This window comes from Hoplias malabaricus, chromosome 1 (assembly GCF_029633855.1).
Source record: "Hoplias malabaricus isolate fHopMal1 chromosome 1, fHopMal1.hap1, whole genome shotgun sequence".
Taxonomy (NCBI): Eukaryota; Metazoa; Chordata; class Actinopteri; order Characiformes; family Erythrinidae; genus Hoplias; species Hoplias malabaricus.
The window spans coordinates 46,266,935-46,290,335 of NC_089800.1; the positions used below are offsets into that span (position 1 = coordinate 46,266,935).

At 39.0% G+C, this 23,401-nt stretch overlaps 2 protein-coding genes across 3 annotated transcripts; both read right to left on the reverse strand.

The window, feature by feature from the left end:
• Positions 1-7,799: 7,799 nt before the first annotated feature.
• On the reverse strand, positions 7,800-8,114 carry LOC136667418 (putative transmembrane protein INAFM2). The gene has a single exon (XM_066645023.1). It carries the CDS (start codon positions 8,112-8,114, stop codon positions 7,800-7,802), a length of 315 nt encoding a protein of 104 aa, XP_066501120.1.
• Positions 8,115-8,955: 841 nt separating this feature from the next.
• On the reverse strand, positions 8,956-20,972 carry ccdc9 (coiled-coil domain containing 9). Of its 2 annotated transcripts, XM_066664446.1 has the most exons (15): positions 20,895-20,972; positions 20,447-20,511; positions 19,647-19,751; positions 18,932-19,081; positions 18,025-18,348; positions 17,665-17,748; positions 17,410-17,577; positions 17,096-17,277; positions 16,842-16,900; positions 15,778-15,901; positions 15,194-15,305; positions 14,502-14,994; positions 13,254-13,649; positions 12,794-12,883; positions 8,956-10,459 (listed from the first exon to the last, which is right to left on the reverse strand). In XM_066664446.1, the coding sequence occupies exons 2-15, from the start codon at positions 20,447-20,449 to the stop codon at positions 10,455-10,457; spliced, it is 2,295 nt and encodes a 764-aa protein (XP_066520543.1). In that variant the 5' UTR covers positions 20,450-20,511; positions 20,895-20,972; the 3' UTR covers positions 8,956-10,454. The 2 variants fall into 2 exon arrangements, with proteins under 2 accessions (XP_066520543.1, XP_066520534.1); XM_066664437.1 differs by lacking the exon at positions 8,956-10,459 and having other exon boundaries at positions 11,427-12,883.
• Positions 20,973-23,401: the final 2,429 nt, after the last annotated feature.

Below are 23,401 nucleotides of genomic sequence, written 5' to 3' on the forward strand. Positions count from 1 at the left end.
ACAGCGCCATGACAACAACCGTCTTCTTCTTGATCTGGTTTCTTCCGACGCCTGTGTAAATTTGACATCGCCATCTACCGTTCGCTGAAGCTCCTTACACCACTGTGGGGATATTTCTAGAGCGGATTGTATGCACAAATTGATGTTTGTTTTGTTTAACTGAGTAAATTCTACAAATAATACATTACTTCTTAATAAACTGCCATTGTAAAGTGGTACTAAGCCACACAAATACAAACAAACAATTAAGAAAAACAATAGAAGGAAATATTCTTATAAAAATATGTATACAAGGTTAACAAACATCAGGCACAACACTTTAATAAAAGACACACCACCAGTTGGGAAAGATCAGATTTTCTTTATAGGTGCCATTTGAATGCTGAAGTAATTCTCAGATGAACGCAGTGTAATATTTCTTGCTGATATTTAGAATCAAGAACAGGAAGACATCAACTAAATGTGAGGTGTGCTGTGTGTAAAACACAGTCCTCTGAGGATGTTTTATTTATGGTTGACTTGTACAGAATTGTATATAGGTATGTATTATTAAGTGCAATACAAAAGTCAGAAACACCTTTTGTTAATTTCACTTTGAGTTAAGGGTGGCACGGTGGCACAAAGGATAGCATCAGAGTCACACAGCTCCAGGATCCTGGGGTTGTGGGTTTGAGCCCCTGTCAGTGTTCTCCCCGTGTCTGTGTGGGTTTCTTCCGGGTGCCCTGGTTTCCTCCCACTGTCCAAAAACACACAGTGATAAGTGGATTGACTACTCAAATTGTGTCCATTGACATGAGTGTGTGTTGCCCTGTGAAGGACTGACACCCCCCAGTGTTCCTGCTGTGACCCACAGCAACCCTGAATTGGATAAGTGGTTACAGATAATGAATGAATAAATGAATTTTGAGTTAAAACAGTATTAAATCACACAGAATGCTAAATAATGCTTGATAAAAGAGATAAAAAAAAACCTTACACACTATCTGTAAATGTTTCTCCTTGGGTCCTGTATGAAAATAACAGTGAGCATCAGAATGGGATTTATTTTCCAAGCTCATGATATTCAGGCTGAAAACACCAGTAAACTCTTCAGTGGCATGGTCCTGAAGTTGTTTCAGTATGAAGTCCCGTATTGATAAGTACATTGACCGGTAGGTGAAGACCATGAATAAGAAAAAGCAATCTAGAATGCTTTTTTAGAATTTAATTTACATTTTAAATTAGGGAAAGACAGTGGTGAGTAATGAAAATGCAAAAACACCCTCATTTACATTTAAACAGTGCCTCAGTGGAGTTTGAAAATGGAATTTAAAACACATTGTGACTGAGTGAAAATGTACTAAAGATAATTAACATTAGAATAATCATTTTAATTATATTTATTAGATGAAGATGTGAAAATCTATTTTGAGAAATGTATTTAAATTAAATAATGACATGAAATTTAAAAGGTGGCACGGTGGTGCAGCAGGTAGTGTCACAGTCACACAGCTCCAGGGGCCTAGAGATTGTGGGTTTGAGTCCCGCTCCGGGTGACTGTCTGTGAGGAGTTTGTTGTGTTCTCCCTGTGTCCCCGTGGGTTTCCTCCGGGTGCTCTGGTTTCCTCCCACTGTCCAAAAACACAAGTTGGTAGGTGGATTGGTGATTCAAAAAGTGTCCGTAGGTGTGAGTAAATGTGTGTGTTGCCCTGTGAAGGACTGGCGTCCCCTCCAGTGTGTATTCCCGCCTTGCGCTCAATGATTCCAGGTAGGCTCTGGACCCACCGTGACCCTGAACTGGATAAGCACTTAAAGATAATGAATGAATGAATGAATGAATAAATGTTCTATATAGAACCCAGAAATTCTTTGCATAATGAAAGGGTACTTCAGATTAATGGAGAATGTGCTATAGATAGATCTATATAGCCCTTTTGGTGACTTGCATATATGTGAATGGAGCATTGATGCTAAGGCTCAGATAGGGATTTTAGAAAGACATATTAAACTGCCATCAAGGTGGTTTCTTTTTCAGGGAAGCCCACGGTTATTCCTGTAAGACCATACCAGGCCTCATTCACAGGGCGGCTGTGTAGACAAAGAAAGGGTGTGTTTAACTGACCTGCCTACAGTCCAGATCTCTCTCATGGTTGATCAAAAATCAACCAGCGACTGTTGCGCAGCTTAAGTCTAGTTCCAAGAATAAAGGGTAAAAACAAGACTTAGAAAACTTTAACAGTACTCTATTCCCAGACAATTACAAACTGTAATTAAAAGGAAAATGATGTAACACAATGATAAACATGTCTCTGTCACAGCGTTTTCTGAATATGTTACAAGCATCAAATACAAATTTGTTTATATTTAAAAAATACAATCAAGTTGATCAGTGCCAACACTGGAAATATGTTCATTCTACATTTGTCAGTTAAATAAATGTTCAAGAAAAATACCAGATTCAGGATTTTATGCAGTTTTAAAAAATAAATAAATTTTAAAAATAAAAACAATATAATTCATCTTTTAATTACAGGTTTGGTGAGTGTGTGAGAGCAGGGAAATCAGCAAACTGTGCTGGGCTCAAGGACTACAGTTGATAATCACATTTATATTTCTATAGTGCTACACGCTTACATTTAATGTGAAGATAAATGTGGATTTGTTTATTCCATAATTAAATGAAACGAGTGTTTTGACTGTTTTTGCTATACGCAACCCTGGGCTAATTAGATGATAGAGCCACGTGTTCATAAAATAACTCTATTAAAGACGTCCTGTCTTTGACTGTATCATTTATTTAGTGCACGTCTAGGAAACAAGGAAGTAAACTCTATCTTCTAATGTGATAAGAGCTCAAAGTGAATTTTATTGCTTTGTGTATGAGCGATGAGTCTTTGTAGAGGGAGATTAGGCATTTCACCCTTCAGTGCATCAAGCTACTCCTCACTCTCCTTCACATGAGATGAGTGAGACAGAGACCAGATTAGTGCCTGTCAGGTAATATGTCACTATGGCAAAATGGATAGCTTCAGAGATGCAGTGCTAAAGAAAAAGGGACATGCTCTTTACATAGGGAAAAGGAGGGAAAGTTGAGCAGACATGTGGCTAGTGGACAATACTGAGCTGTTGGTGCAGAGAGGAACTTCAATAGGGAGATAGAATCTCAGGCACTCTACCATAAATCAGTGCATTGTTAGTCATGAGGACTGTGCTCCAGCCTTGAAAGGCTCACCCTATAATATATAGGACTACTCCTTTCAACTTGCTCCTGGTTATTTGTGCTACGTGTTTGAATGATGATACCTGCAAACGTGCAAGAATGCCACCTTGCTCAGCTTTCTGGTGCTGGGATGTTTTTTTGCAGGCTATGAGTAAGGGGAAACTCCAGCTGGCTCATTTCATCCTGGTGGCTCTGGGGGATGCAGCAGTGAATGCATCGATGGACAGCAAGGGAGCAGCTGGCCAAAAACTTCTGATGTGTGCGTCCATGCTACCACACAGTAATGATCATGAATGCTTCATGCAGCTGCTGCTCGGTCTGGAGGCAGATGTGCCGGGATTAGATGGGGTTGGGCAAAATGCCCTGAGTTTGGCCAGTGAACATGGCTATTTAGATCCTGTTCATCAACTAGTGCTCCATGACACTCCAGAAAATGATGGAAGATCAACACTAGACTACGGTGTTGAGGGTAACCATGATGATGTGGCCAGATTTTTTATTAAACGAGTTATAAAAAGGAACTGACAGTCAAAAGGACAGAAGGTGCTTTGATAGATTAGTTTCTAGGGTGTTTTCACATGGCATTAATCATTCACTCTGCAGGAAAACATTAAATGATACATTCCTAATTGACCAAGTCATCTGTAATTCGTATGCACTTGATGAGGAAACGTAGAAAAGCCTTCACCATCATGATTACATATTCTTACATCATGAGCTAGAGAAAATAACTTAAAAAAATACTAATAAAAAATGTAAATATTATAGAAGGGCGGCACGGTGGCGCAGCAGGTAGTGTAACACAGCTCCAGGGACCCGAAGGTTGTGTGTTCGATTCCCTCTCCGGGTGACTGTCTGTGAGGAGTTTGGTGTGTTCTCCCAGTGTCTGCGTGGGTTTCCTCAGGGTGCTCCGGTTTTCTCCCACAGTACAAAAAATACACACATTGGTAGGTGGACTGGCGACTCAAAAGTGTCCATAGGTGTGAATGTGCGAGTGTGTGTTGCCCTGTGAAGGACTGGTGTCCCCTCCAGGCGAATGAATAAATAGTAAAGAAATAGTAAAGATTTGCCTATTTGCCAAAATAGGCAAATTCTACACTCGGTAAACTCCAAAAGTGGATTTCTTCCAGGTTGGATGAAGAGATGCTCAACATGTGTTTCCAGGCTACATCTACTGTCTATCGAAAGATACATCCACAAGCATTCTGGCAGCTTTTCAATACGGATAGCCAAGAAGATGGTGCTATGCATAAGCAGCTCCCTGGGAGAGTCCCAGACCAATCTTCTTATCCCAGAAGGTGAGGTCATGGGTTGTAGCAAAAGCTCCTACCACTCATCAGAAAATAAATCATAGAGCACTCTTGCAGATAAAGTGCTGCAAAACCACAGTTTCCTGGAGAAGAGCTCCCTGTGGATAGAGCCGTCTAAGGAATTTCTCCAGAACTATTACCAAAGATGGGGTAGAGAAAAGCTCTGTCCTGACCACATTACAAGGAAGAGACTGCCTAAAGATAATCATCTGCAAAATGCAGAGCTTATTTTTCTCAGTACAGGCCTCACAGACCCAGAGCAGTAGGCCCCAGTGTGCGAGAAGCACACTAACTTGGCTGAGTAATAGTTTATCTAGAGAAGTATCTACAGTATTTCTGTTACAGAGAGTCGATTAGAAACTCAAGCCATTAGGATTTGGAATGCAGAAGAATATTGATATTTGCACTGAACCGGCATAGTAGGCATTGCATTGCTGTGTTCTGTTCCAATAAACACAATTCTTGATGGTGATGAGTAGGATGAAACAAAGCTAGTGCAGTTTCACTTGTGACATTTTCAGTGTGCTTTGCAATATTTTAAAATTATGTTGTGATGGCACCCTCCTGAAATAACAGGAGGAAATGACGTCTGAAAACAAATATTTACAAGACAAACACTGATCTCTAGTGGTGACTTATTTTCTTGGCTGTTTTTATTTTTTATTTTAAAAACAAGAGACCCTCCTTCCTCAATGAACTGATTAGATCAATGGCCAACAGTCAGGATTTGTTGAGTGTTGTTGATGCTGCTCTTTAAGATTATGACTGCAGAGGTTTACCTTTTATCCTGAGTAAGAATGTGTTAAAGAAAACAACAAAAACAATAACAGTCAAGATTCTTAGCAAACATGATTCAACAATGGTTTTTAATATTTCAGTTTTTAATAGTTTGTTCAAATGGCTTTTTCTAAAAGGCATTTATTTAATATGTCATTTCCCTGTTCTGTAGCTCCTATGAGAGCCTTGATATCAGATGTCAACCTGCAAGATGAAGGCCCATAGTTAGGCCTAGATACAATATTAGATAACATGAAAAGTATTGTTCCTGTTTACAACAGTTTTCCTTTAAACGTGATTCCAGAGCAAGACCCTGTGCTCTGTTGTTATTAGTGAACTGAATTTCGTGTATGGCTTATCATTTTTACATATTCTCAGCATTCAACTGACTCAACCAAAAGCAGACTTGCATTGCACCACCACAGCTGGAAACACAAACAGTGAGGGAGAACAAATGTGTCCTGACAACTTTCAGTACAATTTAATTATTAAGTGAGCGAGAGGCACTGTGCCTCCCCAGAGCCCCCTTCCTCCTCTGGGCCAAGAACTCCCACACAGACCTTAAAATGAGGAGTGACAGATACACTGAAAATAAGAGGCTGTGTGATAAACCAGGGGAGAGCTGTCAGCAATCATCAGTTAAGAGCAGAGATGACCTATGGGCACTGTCCATGGAACAAGAAAACAGCAGTTTGTAATTTAGTTTAACACAAATCCAGGTTCTGGCTCTCATCAAAACACAGCAGCTGTCACTTTTTGCCATGTATATCGTCACTGTTAGGACAAAACCTTGGCTCTCTATATTTACTATTATTTTTATACAGAATGTGAAAACACCAGCTACATTTCATATTTTGTCAAAAAAAAAATATGGTGGTCCATATTTGTTTGAAACTTTATGACCATAGTATAATTTTGTGGACACCTGTTCATCCCACCCCAGCACAGTGGACGGTGCTCCATCTCACCAGAGATTATAACGCCACATCCCAGTGTTGGATAGGCTTTATTTACCCCTCTAGCCAAAACTTGGATTTGGGCAAGGTGACTTTACACTTAGTGTTACTGTCCCAGAGCATCATTTTTCATTCCATGCTTTCGAATGGAGGTTGTAAAAGTGACACAATTTAACATCTTTTTCTAAGGTTAGAGCACCTAAATGAAGCTGAATTTATGAGTTATAAGAATTGCATCTAAACTGTATATGACATATAATACAGATCTCATTAAATTCCACTATATATCACAAATGTTGTTGTCTATCTCTTGTAAAAGAAGCGTTTTAGAGATGCACAGTTTGGGCCAGACTAAGACCAATATCCTCACAACTGAATAGGACTGGTTACAAAAACTGGATTATGATAGCTTACAGAAAGCTAAAACATTCTAACGTTTAAAAGCAATGACAGCCCTAAAGAATGAACAAGTCTAACAAGCCTTGTCTAAAGCGTTAACATATAATAATAATAGAATGTATAAATCAATACATTAAATTAAAAAAATAAACATTACATTAATAAAGTGCATCTTTTAAAAGTAAAATTTAACACAGAGGTATTTTACATTATGTAAATTTAGATGGACCGTACTTTTATCGAGGTTTTATAAATAAGGATGACCCAATACATAAATTACAAATACAAACATGAAAACACTTCACATATTATATATGGACATTATCATATAGACTGTATATATTACTTAGGGGTTAAAAAAGCATGTTATGCATAGCTGAGAACTCTACCAACTGTGCAAAGGAATGAGCAAAATATATGCATAGAGGGTAACTCTAAGTTAATAACTTAAAAGTATATGCTTCTTTAAGATCTCTAAGCTTAGATAAAACAGGATGCATAGAATGTAACTTAGAGACGTATTGTTATTGCTAAGTTGCATTACACTGCAAATTGCTGACTTGAAAATCTGAGTAAAAATAATAAAAATACATTTTTTTTGGAGGGGAGGGGTGTCAGTTACCTGCAGGTTCCCACTGCTACTGTAGGCCTGAGGATGTCTACAGTGCTCACTGGAAATCCACACCAGTGAGAAATCCATGGAGAAGACAAACAAAATGAGCTCCATATTCCCCTGAGAGAGCAGAGGGTCCTTGTGACCAGTGTCCTGCCACAGTGCGGTGTGATAGTATCGGTTACTCTTCATTCATTCATTCCTCCCCGTTCGCTACAGTAACAGTCTTCTCTGGGAAGGCTTTACAAAAGATTTTGTGACATTTCCGTGAAGATTTGATGTCATTCAGCTCAAGATTGCTGAGGTATGGTACAGATGTTGCATGATGTGTTGTGGATAGCAAACGCCGCTCCAACTCATTCCAGAAGGTGCTGCGGTGCTCTGTAGCCCCTGGTGCAAGGTTGGTCTAGTGCGGTGTTTTAGCCTCTGGAGCAGGAGTTACACATTGGACGTTGCGGTGTTAAAGCCTCTGGGTTCGGCGTTGTAATGGTCAGTGTGGTGATTTAGACCCTGGATCTTGAGTTGTTATTCGCCCAGTGCGGTGTTTTAGCCTCTGGAGCAGGAGTTAGTACTGGTCAGCGCGGTGTCAAAGCCTCTGGAGCTGGAGTTAGTGTTATTACCGGTCTGTCCTGTCTGGGTGCTGTTGGACACAGAGCCGTCCGGTTTCCAGAAGATCCCGTAGTAAATGGCCAGGACGAAAGCAGCGACGGAAACGCAGAGAAAATAGGTGATTCCCATGGCCACCTTCACCCAGACTTTGGTAGCCGAGTTCGCCTGCTTTACCCACTGGTCCCCCGGATAACTCGCCCTCCGGTCCGGACCCCCGTTTATCCTCCCGGCGGCGGATTTAGCTTCCTTCATGCTGCGGATGAAGCCCCTCGTCCCCGGGACGGTGATGTCAGTGTCAGAGGGGTTTGCAGATGTGGTCCTGAGTCTTTACTCACTGCGGGACACTTCAGCGCCTGATTCAGCTTCAAACACACGAGACAGAAACGCGCAAGACGTTTATTTACAGCCGAGGCAAGGGGCGGGGCTTAACGCCTTTCTGCTATTGGCCGGAATTATGCGCTCAGAAAAAGTAACGGAATATATTGTTCCAATAGCGTTAGAGAGCTGAAGTACGGATGATGAATGATTAATCCTGGATCATAAAAGCCACTCCAACTCCAGTCCTAAATGTAGCCCTGTTGGACGGCACATTATCCATTATCATTTCATTCATCAATCATGCGTTTGAAAGGTTGTTATATAAACTGCCTGTGTAATAACACCCCTGTCAGCAGCAATGGGTACACACTAACTTTGATGAATCCACTGCTTTTGGACATAAGGCGATAATAATATTTGTATACAAAGGTATACACATACCGTTTTTAACCAATGCCGTGTCCCTGTCTGCACCCAGTAATTGTGGGTAGGATCCCAACTCACCACGCCCCTCAACAGCAGGGGTCACCAACCTTATCCACATAGGGCCGGTGTGGGCGCAGGTTTTCATTCCAACCCAACACACAGGAGCACACCCTGTATAACTGTTTAGAGGAGACTAGTTGAACAGATAAATAGAACCAGGTGTGCTCCAGCTTAATTGGAATGAAAACCTGCACCAATGGTGAAATGAATGGTTCAGACGTTAAATTGAGCTGCAACATTATGAGAATTCATTGTTTTGCTCTTTTTATGTTTCCATGTCCACCTTGGTTTTATTTTATTTTTAATGTATGATACTGAACAGTGCTTGTCAGATTTGCAGCATAATACAGCATACATGTCAATAAGTGAAATGCTTGGACTGCATATTTTTATAGTTGACTTACTACTACTATACAAACAAATTAAATTTGCCCCTCTTTGCATTGAGGTCAAATGATATATTTCCCCATACAAAACACAAAGCCTGCTAGATATTTAAATTCATATATACTGTACAGTCACAACAAACTAAAGTCATCTAAACATGAACTTGTCATATATACATACAAAGAATAAAGGCAAAGATTTACATTTATTTGATATGACATTTTAAAGGAAATAGAGAAACAATGAACTACATCCTTTACATCCAAAATAACAGGCAAAAAAAAATGAGTTCTCTATAAACTTCACAAGAACACTGATGGATAAGCTTTAAAAACACTTCAATATTATTCTAACGCATGGGCAATTCTGAAAAGCCAAGTGCACCTTTTATGAGAGGCAAAATGAAGTCTAATTATAGCGTACAATTTTCTACCTCAAATAAGGTGTGGTATGCAGGTAGACGCTAAAGATAAAATACAATCACAAACGTCATGATTTGTGGTACTCCAAGAGCACTTTTTATGGAAAATTAATGAGGGTTCCCAAACCAGACACTGAACTGGAAGAATCACACAAAGCACTGGAATGTTAAGTCACTCTTAAAATCCTAAACATAATGCAATCCATATGCCTCTGACATCTTTTTGCAGATTTAGAAGTGTCTACTATTAAAATATATTTGATAAACCAAAACACCTCCTGAAAATCTCCCAGACTAAAATGACAAAAAAAAAAACAAAAAACAAAAAAACACCAGTTAGTTCTGTTGAGGTACACCACCTTTTCTGCCTCAAACATTTAATTTTACTTACTTTGATCTACCAATCCGTTTATGAAACACCATGATCTTTGGTCGGATACATACATATACAGTCTGGGCCATCATTTGAAAGTGCATGGTAAATGAGAGTGTATCTAGCACCTTGTTTTCCATGCAAATGAAAAGAAATGCAAATTCAGATATCGTACAAGCAGCTTTGACAATCCTAATGCCCTTGTCCCCATTGATTGCATAGGAATCACACATGAACTGAAGCATGCTAACTTGATTTAGACTCCATCAAGAACCAAAGGAGCATAAGGTCAAAGCATATGAACCATTACTGAGAATTTTTTTTTAACTTTCTTACTAGGACAGCATCTGTACTCTTCCCAAGTGTCGGTTTCATCATAATACTTAAAATAAAATGAGTCAATTTTTCTTAAACTTAAACTCGGTTGACCATTCAGTGGATTGTCAGGTGCTGGAGATTAGACATCCGCCATGCTTCCTCCATTCTCATGATGTTATCAATTAAGCTTGATGCATCTTCCACCACAGCTTACCCCTTCTCTCGCATTTCTCTCCCTCTCTCTCAGAAGACAATTAGCACTGTAATGTTCAGCTACTGCATTTACGCCTTAGCCTAGAGAAAGAAAACATAACAGCAAGGGAAGGGAGTCATAGTGGTGCTTCAAATGGCTTTGTGGTTATTATTGTACAAACATTTTAGTATTTTAGAATGAATCTACAGCTGGAGCTAGATAACCTTAATGCATTGTCCTCAAATAGACAGGCACTTCAAGCCAGTTTGTGTTATTAATTTATACAATTACTTATTTGATATTTTACTTCCAAGAATTGTTTACAAGACCTGAAACATACATGCTGAAATCAACATATTTGGAAAATATGATATTTTTAAAACCTCCAAACAAAGCAGGGCAGCTACGACAAGATCATTAAGTGGGTCCATCATACAAGACAATAAAGGATTTATCCCATCTCTGTAAGGTTTCCATTACCGCCCATCAGTGTGACAGACACAGCATGATTTCCACATAAAAGCTTTTTGCCAATAATCAGAGGTTTTCTGCAATTTCCTCTCCTGTTTAACAGCCTTAATGTGTGTCAGTAATTAGATCTGGGGAAATCCAAGATTTTATTACTTTGGACAGGGCAACGACAAAGCCGTTAGCCTTCTGTAGATTTTTGTAAAGAGATTGGATACAGATTCTGTAACAATTTCTGTATTTTATTTTGTTATTGAATGTGTGAGAGTTTTTCTATACTTTGTAATACTTAAGTAATGTATTCAGTACAGTAAAAATTATTGATATTCAATAATCATTCCTACAATCTGAAAAAAAAAAATCAGATGTAAATTAGAATTAATTCATTCATGAAGTTGATGAAAATTGAAGCAGGTTACTGGGGTAACTTGGCTCAGTCAGGAATATTATATTAGACACAAAATTACCCAAGGCAAGGAATGATGTGGGGAGCTTAAGAACACAATTAAAACAACTGTAAGAGTAACACTTTTATAGACCAGTGTTGTGCTTTCCAGACACAGATTAAGCATGAACTTTGTAAATGGTTATTCTTCACTGAACACAAATAAGCGTAATCTCTGTGTGGAAAACCAAACAGGTGGCATTCTTTACTGTGTAACACCACTTCATACAGACACAGGGAGAAGGAGACTGATACAAGCACAACGACAAGCAGCACATTTATTATGCATTCCAGCATTTAGCAAAATGCATTAGCATTATTAGCATTAGCATTATTTACACACCACTACAAATAAAAAAATCTATTACATTAAGAAAACCCTACATTCTTAATTAATCCTCATAGAAAATCAAGGGTTAATGAAGATGATATAAAATTTTAAAATGTCATATTTATGGAAATCTTCAGCTTTGGCCTTGCAATATATAAATTTACCTGAAAATCATATCCTATATTCTTTGGATTTTTTTTTTGTTTTGTCTGTTGTTGTATTTGTGGGATTGGGCAACGTCTGAATGATAATCCATGGAAATGAAGATGGAATGCCTGAAAACAGACTCTAGACTACTGTGTAAAGAAAATGTAATTCAATTGTCTACCATATATTTTGCCTAACGGGCAAGCTGCTCTGGGATAATAGCCAATTTAGGCATTGTTTATGCCCTCCCATGTTAATGACACCATGCAGCAATTGAATGAGAAGCAGCAGGATGGAAATTACAAGAGCAGGTCATCCTCATTTGGAATAAGTCAATGCATACAGCAACACATCACTCATGCTTAAGCACACATGAATATACATAATTAAAAAATAATAATTTGCTCAAGCAGTTAGTACCATGCATGAAGACAGACAGTACCCATTTCCAAAAGGGGTGTTACAATACACACATTTCACATGATTTACCTGTGGATTGTATAACACAATAAAAAGCATTTCTAATGCAGAATTATTCAGTTATTATACATATTTAAACAGTGTAAGCTATTCGCTTACTTCGTTGTTGTTATGTGTATTGTAACACCCCAATAACCAGCTATACCAACCAGAGTAACAACAGAAAAAAAAAATGCAATGAACAGACGATGATTCCTTGAAACACTGAATGGGGAAATTTGTTTTGTCCTTGAGGAGTCAAGAAGGGTTCACAGTGGAGACAGAGGCCCAGAGCAAGGAAGGACAGTCACAGCCACAGTAGTAGAAGGATGACACTTCCATTTGCCATGAAAGAGACAAGCCTAGCACCAGATGTTATCCCACGATGAGACAGGGTGACACAGGGGCAGACACAGAGGTGAGTAAAAGAGACAGGTTGAAGTGTGGACAGGGGCACGAGCAGAGAAAACAAACAAATGATGCACAGAGAGACAGGGCAGGGCCTTGTTAGAGCTTAGCCATCAGCTGCAGTAAGGGAATTCTTTCGGAAAGCCACAGTTTCAAAGTCAGTAATAAGAACAGCACCTGAACATGGCTGATCCAAGGATTTCTCTACAGCAGCCTCACTCCCAGACTGCTTCTGTTCGGGCTCTATTGTAGGGGCTGCACTCTCCTCTGAATTTTGAAGAAAAAGTATATGAAAATATAAAAAGATTATATATAAACATTCATCTTGAATTAGGAATGAAAATTACTCACACACACACACACACACACACACACACACACACACACACACACACACACACACACACACACACACACACACACACACACACACACACACACACACACACACACACACACACACACACACACACACACACACACACACACACACACACACACACACACACACACACACACACACACACACACACACACACACACACACACACACACACACACACACACACACGTTCTGAAGATACAAGGTTTTCTAACCACTTCGCCATGATAACAAACAGTATTGACGTGTCCCTACCAGGTTGTGCAGGATCCTGGTTTCCTGCCACTGCAGTGGGCACAGTGATATCACTGAAGTTCTGCTCCTCATGGCTCTTAGTCTGGGCTGGATTGCTGTCACTACTATTGGGTCTCAGAGGGCTCTCTCCATGGCTGCTTTTAGGAGACTGTATCTCCATCTCCTCTCCCCAGTCTGATACAGGCTGTGGGTCATGTGAAGGGAAGGAGCTGCTGGGCTTATTAGCCTCTGGTGTTCTGAGGGTCTCCTGTTCTCTGGAGTTCTGCTGTTCTTTAGCACAGGGAGTGGAGGGAGTATGAGAGCCAGTGTTCTCCTCTGTGGATTTGCTATTGGAAGTGGAGTCAACACCTTGTGTAGAAGGTTCATCTGATGCTGGTTTCTTAGGAGCAGCGGACTCTGATATTAAAGAAAAAGCAAGTTTACAGCTAGAGACCATAGGCTGGAATCATGTCTTAAGCTAGCAGAAAGCTTTGGGATCATTCAGTGCTGTTTTTCACTAAAAATATCCCACAAAGGGCTTTCAGATTAAATGCTTCAATAAGGAACCAAGGACCCAGCTAGGCTCTGTTTAAAGCTATATAATATTATGTGAGAAATTAATGACCTATCATTTCCATCAATCTATAATCATAACTATTTGAATTTCAGCCCTGTAATTATTCTTTCATTATACACTTTCTTTTCTATACATAGACTCTAAATACAACACACAAAAACCTTTTTCCCATGCTGACTATATTTTAATCACAGTCATAAGAAAATCTAGTCCCAATAAGAAATCTACTCCCACGTTAAAAATCTATTGAGAACACCAGCTTTGTGACCATTAAATAGCAAATTGCTTCATATATGAAGGCAAATAATACACGTTTTAAGTAATGTGTTAAAGGCAATGTATATAATTGTGGGAAAATGTTGTTCTCTGGTTTGTTTACACTTAAAGGCCAAGTTGTTTCGTTTTGTAGCATATTTGGACTTTGTTTACTTTCATGCAGCTAGCATTCTCCCAAATGTCCGTTCCATCTACAGCAAAATTATCAATATTACCCAACAATGGAGCAAGAATCGAGCAATATCCTCGATTCCTGTTTGTGCTTTTTAATGTTTGGAGGTTTCTTCATTGCCTAAAACCTCCAAAATTCAGTTATTCTTTTTATTAAAACCATTAATGTCACCTTTTTCTATCTTAAAGATACATGTTTTCCTAGCCATTTACTAAGACAAGAATTAGTATTAATGCTTCCCTACCAGGTTGTGCAGGATCCTGTTTTCCTGCCACTTCACAGGGCACAGTGACTTCACCGACATGCTCCTCCTCTTGGCTCTTATTCGGGGCTGGACTGCTTTCATTACTACTGGGTTTCAGGGGGCTCTCTCCCAAGCTACTTTTAGGAGACTGCATCTCCATTTCTTCCCCCCAGTCTGATACAGGATGGTGGTCCAATGGAGAGAAGGGACTGCTGGGCTTAGTAATCTCTGGAGTGCTGAGGGTCTCCTGTGGAGAAGGGATACGCACTTTGGGCCTGGAGGTCCGCTGCTCTTTTGGACTGGGAGTGGAGTGCATATGAGATCTAGTGGTCTTCTCTGGGGATTTATAATCTTTTTTAGCAACTTTCTCTTCATTCTGACACTTTTTCTCCTCCTCTTCATCATCGTCCTCTCCATCACTGGCATCCTCCCACTCCTCATCGTCTTCCTCAGCCGAACCTCCAGAGACTGTTTTTTCCACAACTTCCGCAGGCTGCTCAAATGCCAGAGAGAGATAGAGGAAAAAAAACCACAATCATACAATTTTTTAAAAATATGCTTCTTGGAGAATATAAATAGATAATAAAGGTGAAAAATAACGTTTGCCACAGCCAAATTCTCAGGTTTAAAATGTCCAAGACCTTACAAAAACCCAGTCTTGTAAAACAATCCTTAAGACAGAAAAACCTCACCTTTTTGGATGGAGGTTTGGGTCTGTCCTCTTCCTTCTCTTTCTCTTGTTCCTGCTCTTCTTTTTTCCCCTTTTCCTCCTCCTTCTCTCCTTCCCACCTATTATCATGCATACTAAAAAAAAAGAGCCTTCAGGGAACACTAATCTATTGGCCATAATGTAATTATAGAATATATTATATAAGAAATCAGGAAGTGCTGAAAAATTTAAACACCAGAACACTTCACAAAACTAGTACAGATTACTTCTCTTTTGTTTTCAGTTAAAACAACCATTAAGACGTTTTAGTTTTTCAGAATTAGAAATAAAATAATCCATGGGAACAGGAAGTTCAATGAAAAATAAGTAAAGAAATGGGAGTTTCATAAGCCAGAGTTTAGAAGTACATAAATTTATTAAAACTGACAGGTCACTGCTGTCATCATCAGAGGATCAGAAATTATTTCAACTTTGAGACATGATAAAAATATATATAGGATTTTCTGCAAGAAGAAAAACACCAGTCTGGGTCTAAAAGTATGTGTAACTGATTATTAGCTCCTTAAAGTTTAAAAGTGATTTACTGAATAGAGCCGAATATACTACCTGTAGCTTTTGACCTGACCACGACCTTTCCCTTTTCCACGACCTCCATGGTTTCTCTCCCTTGGTTTGCTTTGCCCCACAAAATCTCCAAATGTGGGTGCCTTGGGGGGCTTCTTGTTGTCCTCTGGAAGTGTGGAGAGATAAATAATGAACATCACATAAGGAAACAATGAGACGCTCCAAGACCCTGGAAGTAATTACATATAACTGACTAGCAGAAGCGTGCATAACTCATAGTAACAGATGGCCCTCCACTCATCATGATAAACTGCTAAACCCATAAACCAGTCCTGGGTGAGGGGCAGAGGGGAAAAGATAAGAAAAACATGCAGATGAGGCCTTGAGGTAACATCAGGCTAACAGATCCTGACTAAAACGTAATGTGGCAAACAGCAAAGCTGAGCAATTGGCCAACCAGTACATATGGCAAAAGATGCAACCCATAATACCATTAAATGTATAAGTTGCAGAACATAACTATTTAACAAACTGTTTAAATTAGGAATTCCCTTACAAAATAACAGCCCATACTTATAACAAACACAACTGAAAATAATAGGTTAAGACAGCATGGCCATTAAGCACACATTTGGTGCCAATGTTAGAAGTTTGCACTTCAGCAGTGTCAACATGGAGTGAGGGTTTAAAAAAATAATAATTACTAAATAGAAATAAATAAATAAATAAATAAAACCACACAGACAATCCCATGCCAGGCTAACCTGAAGCCCCACTGCGCTGCTGTGCCCGGGCATTACGCCCCCTAGATGCTGAAAGAACACATCAAAGAATATCACCAGACAGCTAGAACAATGAGGAGCCAAGGATCACACCTTATAGAGATCACCTTATAGAAGCAATGGGAAAACAATGTCATTGCCCACGCATAGTTTTAATATTTCACATGAAAATAGAAAAAGAATTCTCACATTATACTAAATTTAACATTTGGACCTACGTAGGAAGATGCCATGTCATTCTGTGGTCTATGTATATTCATACAGGTTTCTCATACCCAAAAAGTTTGTGTGTGTGTGTGTGTTTAAAAAGGAAAGGGAACTTGCCTCTTCTGCTGCTTGATTCTGGCATGCCCTCTCCAGACACAGCTGGGTCTTCAGTGAACCTGTGAACACACCACAGGGTCACTCATCTTCTTATTCTCACCCTGTCAGCATAGATTAATCCTTCACTTAGACATTCACTCTTTCAGACACTCTCTCCCTAAGCAAATTATTCTCCCTTTACTTTTATTCTCAAGCACAAGCATCCAATATTTAATATAAAGTTGTCAGAACATGCGAACAGTTCACACTCTAACATTGTGTCCGTTTTCTGGGCATCCCATTCTCGTCTCCACTGGCCAGTAGCATTGCGGTGGCGGGCCAGTCTCTCTTCGTCTATCTGTTCACGTTCTTTTTTCCAGCGCAGATACTCTGCCCGTTCTCTGCCAGTCATAGACAAAGTCATATCCACCGAGCTTGTCCCCCCAGGCCGACGACTCTAGGGTTGAGAGAGTTGAAAAGTGAGCGACAGTGGTCCTATTAGGGACCTCTACAATTCCTCACTCCAGATTCAATTATGCTTGTATGGTCTTGAGAATTAAATCAATCTCTAAATTGATGAATTCCTAACCGTCCATTCTTTCTCCACCTCAGCCCCTGTCTTCACATTATCAAAGTCAAGTCCTCCCCAGTTTCGCACATGTCTGCGGCTTCCCTCTTTGCGATCAGCCTCAGGGATGGGCCCGCTGCGCCGTGGATCATCCAGAAAGTTCCGGGTGGGGTTCTTCTCTCCATCAGCCTGAAAAAACGAATCCAAACAATAACCATACGGGTGTGGGTCAAAATTTCACCAAATTATAAATAAATAAATAATTGATCTACACACCCGTCGACCTCTTTCATACTCAGCGATCTTCTCCATCTCTTCATTCATTTTTTCAATATTTTGCCTCCTCTTCTCCTCCCACTCCTGCAAAAAGCAGATTAATCAACATGGCCATTCTATGACTTAAGAACAATAATAACAACAATGATAATAATACCCAAACATATAATTGCACCGTTCAAAAAACCTAATTCTGTACGTTTCTAAACAAAGAGGCTGCCTAGGATCACCGTTGCAAAATGCTTTTTTAATAACATGTCTGGTTCCCCCTTGTGGATAACTTTAAGCCTGTTAAAGATAAGTGAGTGAGAAATTTCTATGTGGTGATTTCTGTGACAACAGGCATCAAAGAAAACCCACCTTGGACTTTCTGTCAGAACCAGGTCCACTTTGTTGAGGCACACCTCTTCCTCCTCTTCCTCCCCCTCTTCTTCCTCCTCGTGAGTAGCTCTCTCCACCTTCCCCCTCTCGTGGTGGCCTGTCTGTTCGAAGGTCAGGTTTATCAGATCGTGGTTCTCTCCTTTCTGGGCGTGGACCTCCCCCACGCTGCCCACCTCTGTTCAGACGGCCTGACCCAGCCTGACGAGGAGGACTCTCACCTTGGGGCTGCCTACTGTCTCCCTCTTCTGGTCCATGATCATCACAAAGAGATGGTGGTTTCCTATCATTCACCACTCGCTTTTCCTTCAAATGGAAAGGGACATCAAGATTTATAATATAGCCCTTATTCATTCTCCAAAAAACTTTTCAGAAAATGCAGATACACTTGAAATAAATATGTCATACCATAGATACAATCCTAAAAGTGGTGTCGTATATTATGGTCCATTCAGTGAGAGGCTTGACCTTCATAGAGCACAAGAGGTGGTCTAATCACCACTGCACAGACCATCTGTGTCCCAGAGTAACTCTACAGGTATTGATTAAAATGCTCTACAGCCTGTCTCAGCAGTCCCCATGTGGGAGATTAAAAACGTAGATGTGTGAGGAAACGGTGTAGTGATAGTTCTTGTGTTCCTGAAGTATTCATTCTGTAGTCTCATGAAATAAAATTCCAAAAAATCTCACAAGTCATTTGGAATTAAAATGTTATTAACTGTATCTTTATAGGTATGTGTGCGGCTTGAGAAAGAGCTGAGTAAAGTATATAAGAACATGTTGCAATGAAACACTAAATGTATTTACATAACAAAAACACTTGCTCATCATCTGGTTGCACAAGTATGTAACCCTGGATGTTTTAATAAAATGACATTACAGGCCTTACCGCACTATGTTTGGACAGGTCAACCGTCACAGTTATGTTTTCTTTCTCAATCTTTCTTCGTTCTGGCTCAGACTGATGAGAGCGGGGTTTGCGAGGTGTCGTCACAGCAATGCCCTCCTGTTCAGCCTTCTTTTTGTCCTCCTGTATTTCCTGATGATGGATAAGATGAAGGATTACAAAAAGCACAGATTAAAAAAAATAAATAAATTGAAAATTTTGCCATTTTATTGTCAGTATCCTCCAAACATTTCAGGGTACAGACATGAAAAGACAACAAGAAATGAAAACCAATTCTTTATTTAAAAAAAAAAACACATACAAAAATCCCACCGCATACATACAGTTCACATAAAAATGGATTGATTCCATGTAAAATCTACTCTTCCCCGGTTTGTCACAAATACATCACAAGGAAGCATGTAGAGAGGAAATGCCTATGAAAAATGTGTATTGAAACAAAGGATTGTGATAAAATAACCAATTAAATGGCTATTTTTATTTATAAATTTTTATGGTGCTTAGATATTTGCCATAGATAGACAAAATAAAGAGTATCATCATAAAATGGCAATGGTAATCCATAAAATAATCTTTTGAAATGCTCACTTTAGCAGATTAAAATGAGTTATTTCAAAGGACTATTATATAGAAAAAGAACAGATAAGAAACATAAAACAGACAAGAAGGTCTTGCAACTGTCAGTGTACATGCTTACCTGGTACCTTTTCACTAAAGCCTCATTCTTTTTCCGCAGAGCCTCAATCCGTTTGTCTAGCTCTGCATCCTTCTCCTCCTTTGTCTTCAAATCCATTACAGCAGACTAACACAAATAGAAGATGGAGCAAGGGTTGCAAGTTCAAACAATCATAATAATAAAAGACTATTATTATTTTTAAGGGGTTTAATATGCTCCCTTTAAGTCCATTCATGGCACAATTGTACCTGAAGAACAGTGTAAGGCAATCTCCCAGATTTCTACCACCATTTTAGCATTATTAACATTATGTATTAAATTTTTTTATTAAATCAAAATTCATAAGGGTTAATTGGCTGTGTTGGACAGAACACATATAAAATAGCCATATTTGGAACATCACAATCAGTTTGTAAGCACCATTGAAAAAAAACTGAAGATCCACAATGCACCATTTCATTGTAACAGATTATTCACATCTCAGCAATGGAATTAAGTAAAGAATTAATCGGTAACAAATATAATATCTACATGAATACCTTGCATTTGTACGGAGCACTGCTGAAGACCTCCCCTCACTTAAATAAGTTAAGGACTTAATAAATCGTAGGAATTCTAAAAGAATGGTTAAAATATTTTAAAACATTTTGCCTTAAGTTTGTTCCATGCATTAGATATTTCATTCTCACAATTTATTAAGTCGTTTCTACGCATTGCGCATCTGTTTCTCACTTCTTCTTACAACGCTCTTACGCTTTAATCTAATTTGAAGTGACGTCAACAGCAGGGCTCCTTACTCTGGAAATGAAAGTAGCTCTCACCATGGCTAGAAGCCTGTCTTCAAACTCCAGTGACACCTTTACACAACGCCTTTAGTTCAACGGAACTGAATACAACGAAACGAGAACAAATGTAGGTACAAGACATAACACAAGAACAAAATTATCAAGAAATTACCGCTTTAGAGCTAGTCAAGCAATACTGTTGTAGGAAAAAGCAGCAGTCCTAAAACGTGATTAGGGCCTTTTCAGACATACAGGAGGAAATCTGAGGTTGCTAGCAATATATTCAGTAGGTAGGATAACTAGATTACAGCGATAAACTCAGCTTATCTTGTAATAACGAGGTAACGTATGATAATACACCAACGTCCCGTTTCGGAACAGACAACTAAGGAAATACACCGGCAAATACAATGTAACTTTAACTTCATGGACAGCTAAACTTTTTGTTAAACTAAGTGTAAATTAAGCACACTCCACTCCTAACCTGCAAAACACAAAGCGCCGCCAAAATGCGTCTGGAGCTTCACCTTCTCCGCCGCTTCCTCCGCCGAAAGCTACTACAGCTCCACGGCTTCAAAATAAAAGCATGTTGGCGTAAGAGTTTAATCAGCATGCAGCACCACCTCACCCCTGGTGAGAAACACAACAGAAATTCATGATCAAGTACAAATGTAAATATTATCAGTCAACCATTTTTTTTTTAGAAATATAAGTAGTCCCATTCCCGCTTGTTCAGTTTAAATGTAATTTAAAGTAATTCTATTATAAGCTATAATTATCTCTTTGGCAATTTATTTTTCAGTAGTAAGAAATCATTTAAAAATATTTATAATGACAAAAATATAAATTATTTGTAAAAATGAATTTAGCATATATGAACAGTTTAAATGAACTATTTTTTATTATATTTTAGATTTTATATACCTATTTTTTTAATTTATTTCCTTACACTGAGGCATTGTGAATTGGAAGCTAACGTAGCAGCTATTTTCTGAAATTATGGTAATTTGTAGTTGCCATCTATTCTATTGTCACATTTGTTTTTGTGTCCATCAGTCCTAAATTTTACTTTACCTCCATAATTAAAGTAATTTGTACAAGGACTTGTACTTGTTTTTTTTTTGTAATATTATTTTGTAATTGTTTTTGTACTATATTACAGATGCAAAAGTGTCTCATGCCATAAACTGAATATCATTTACATCTTTACACATATTAATACAATGTGTATTCATCATGGATGTAATATACACTTCACTATTACTGTGATATCCAAATTGTGCAAATATGATTGACAAAGTGAAACGGATATTCTTAAAGAAAATCATAATAACAGACAGGAAATATAAATAATTGATAAGATATAAGGAAGTTCCAGGGTGAGTGGAAGCGAGTATGAACGTGTGACCTGTGATGGATGTATCCCATGCAGTGAGCTTGGCGCCCTACGCAATATTAATGATTTTTTAATAAGCAGTTCCTATGATGATGCATTATTTAATTTTTCAATTAATGCAGTAACATGCAGTCATAACAATTAAAATTACAACAGATAAGTTTGAAAACAGTTTCTGTTGGGGGTGGCACAGTGGTGCTCCAGGTGAATGTGAGTGTGTTCTCCCTGTGTTTGCATGGGTTTCCTCCAGGTGCTCCGGTCTCTGACAGTCAAAAAACACACATTGATACGTTGATCAGCTATTCAAATGTGCTCATAGGTGTGAGTGTGTGTTGCCCTGCAAAGGACTGGCACGCCTCCAAGGTGTGCTCAAACCCTGGCCCAGTGGCCCCAGGCAGGTTCTGGACCACCCTGAAATGTGGGCTGAATGTGATCAAACACCAATCATCCATAACATTATGACCACCTGCTTGTTCCTATATTACAAACATTCACAGTCCATTTTCTCAACTCCACTTACCATGTAGTAGCACTTTGTAGTCCTACAATTACAGACGGAAGTCCTTTTGTTTCTCTACATATGTTGTATGCCCAGATTCACACTGTCCTTCAATTGTCAGGACCCACACAGTAGCATCACAGAACAGATATGATTTTGGTGGTGGTGGTGTTGACACTGACCTGGATAAATATAAAATAATGTAGTATAGTATATTATATACTATATAGTATAGTATAACTGGCCAGTAAATACCAGTCTCAGGCTGCGATTTGAAAGGAAGCTGGTTGAACATTGGGCTAGCAACCCATTCTTGAAATGTCAAAACTGCTACAGAAACAGCAGTAATAACAAGAATCTCAAGTATTTCTGACCGATTAGGTGGGAGTTGGAATCCAGATATGATGCCATTGGTTTGCTCAAGTGCCTAAAGTCAGAAACAAACCTTCTGCCAAGAACATCACAGCTTGTGGCAGTTAACTCATCCAAATGCTGTGGATCTTTGATTACTACAAATTAGATATTCAGAGTGTCAATGACATCAGACGGATAGTGGACTAATCATCAGCTATCCTGAATGAGACAAACAAGTGGTTGGACTCATCCTGAATGAAAGAGTGACCAAATCACACATTTTCTGAAAGCTCACTGATGACTAATCACAGCATGCTTTGCCCACAGCCATACAAAATGACCACTGTATAAGTCTAAGCAACAATGGACATGGCGAGGAACAACTTCTATATACAGCTTCAAGATGTTATCAAAGATGTCCCAAACCATAATCTGAAGGGCCAAATTGGGTGGCAATTGAAGGAACCTCAAGAACGTGATCAAATCACACATGTCATCTACACATTCAGTCATAACAACAAATACAAAAGAAATGGGCAAACCCTAAATGAGATTGACTCATAGTAGAGGTAATCACTGCATGATTTACACTTAAGAGAAGGCGGACGTTGGTTCAGACCAGTATACTGTGAGGGCAGAATTTAAGCTCTAGCTTTGGAACTAAAATTTCAAACCCCTTAGTGAGATAGCTGACCTGGAAGATGTCTGCAAAAACTTCAAAGTTACCATCAGTTCATGAGCC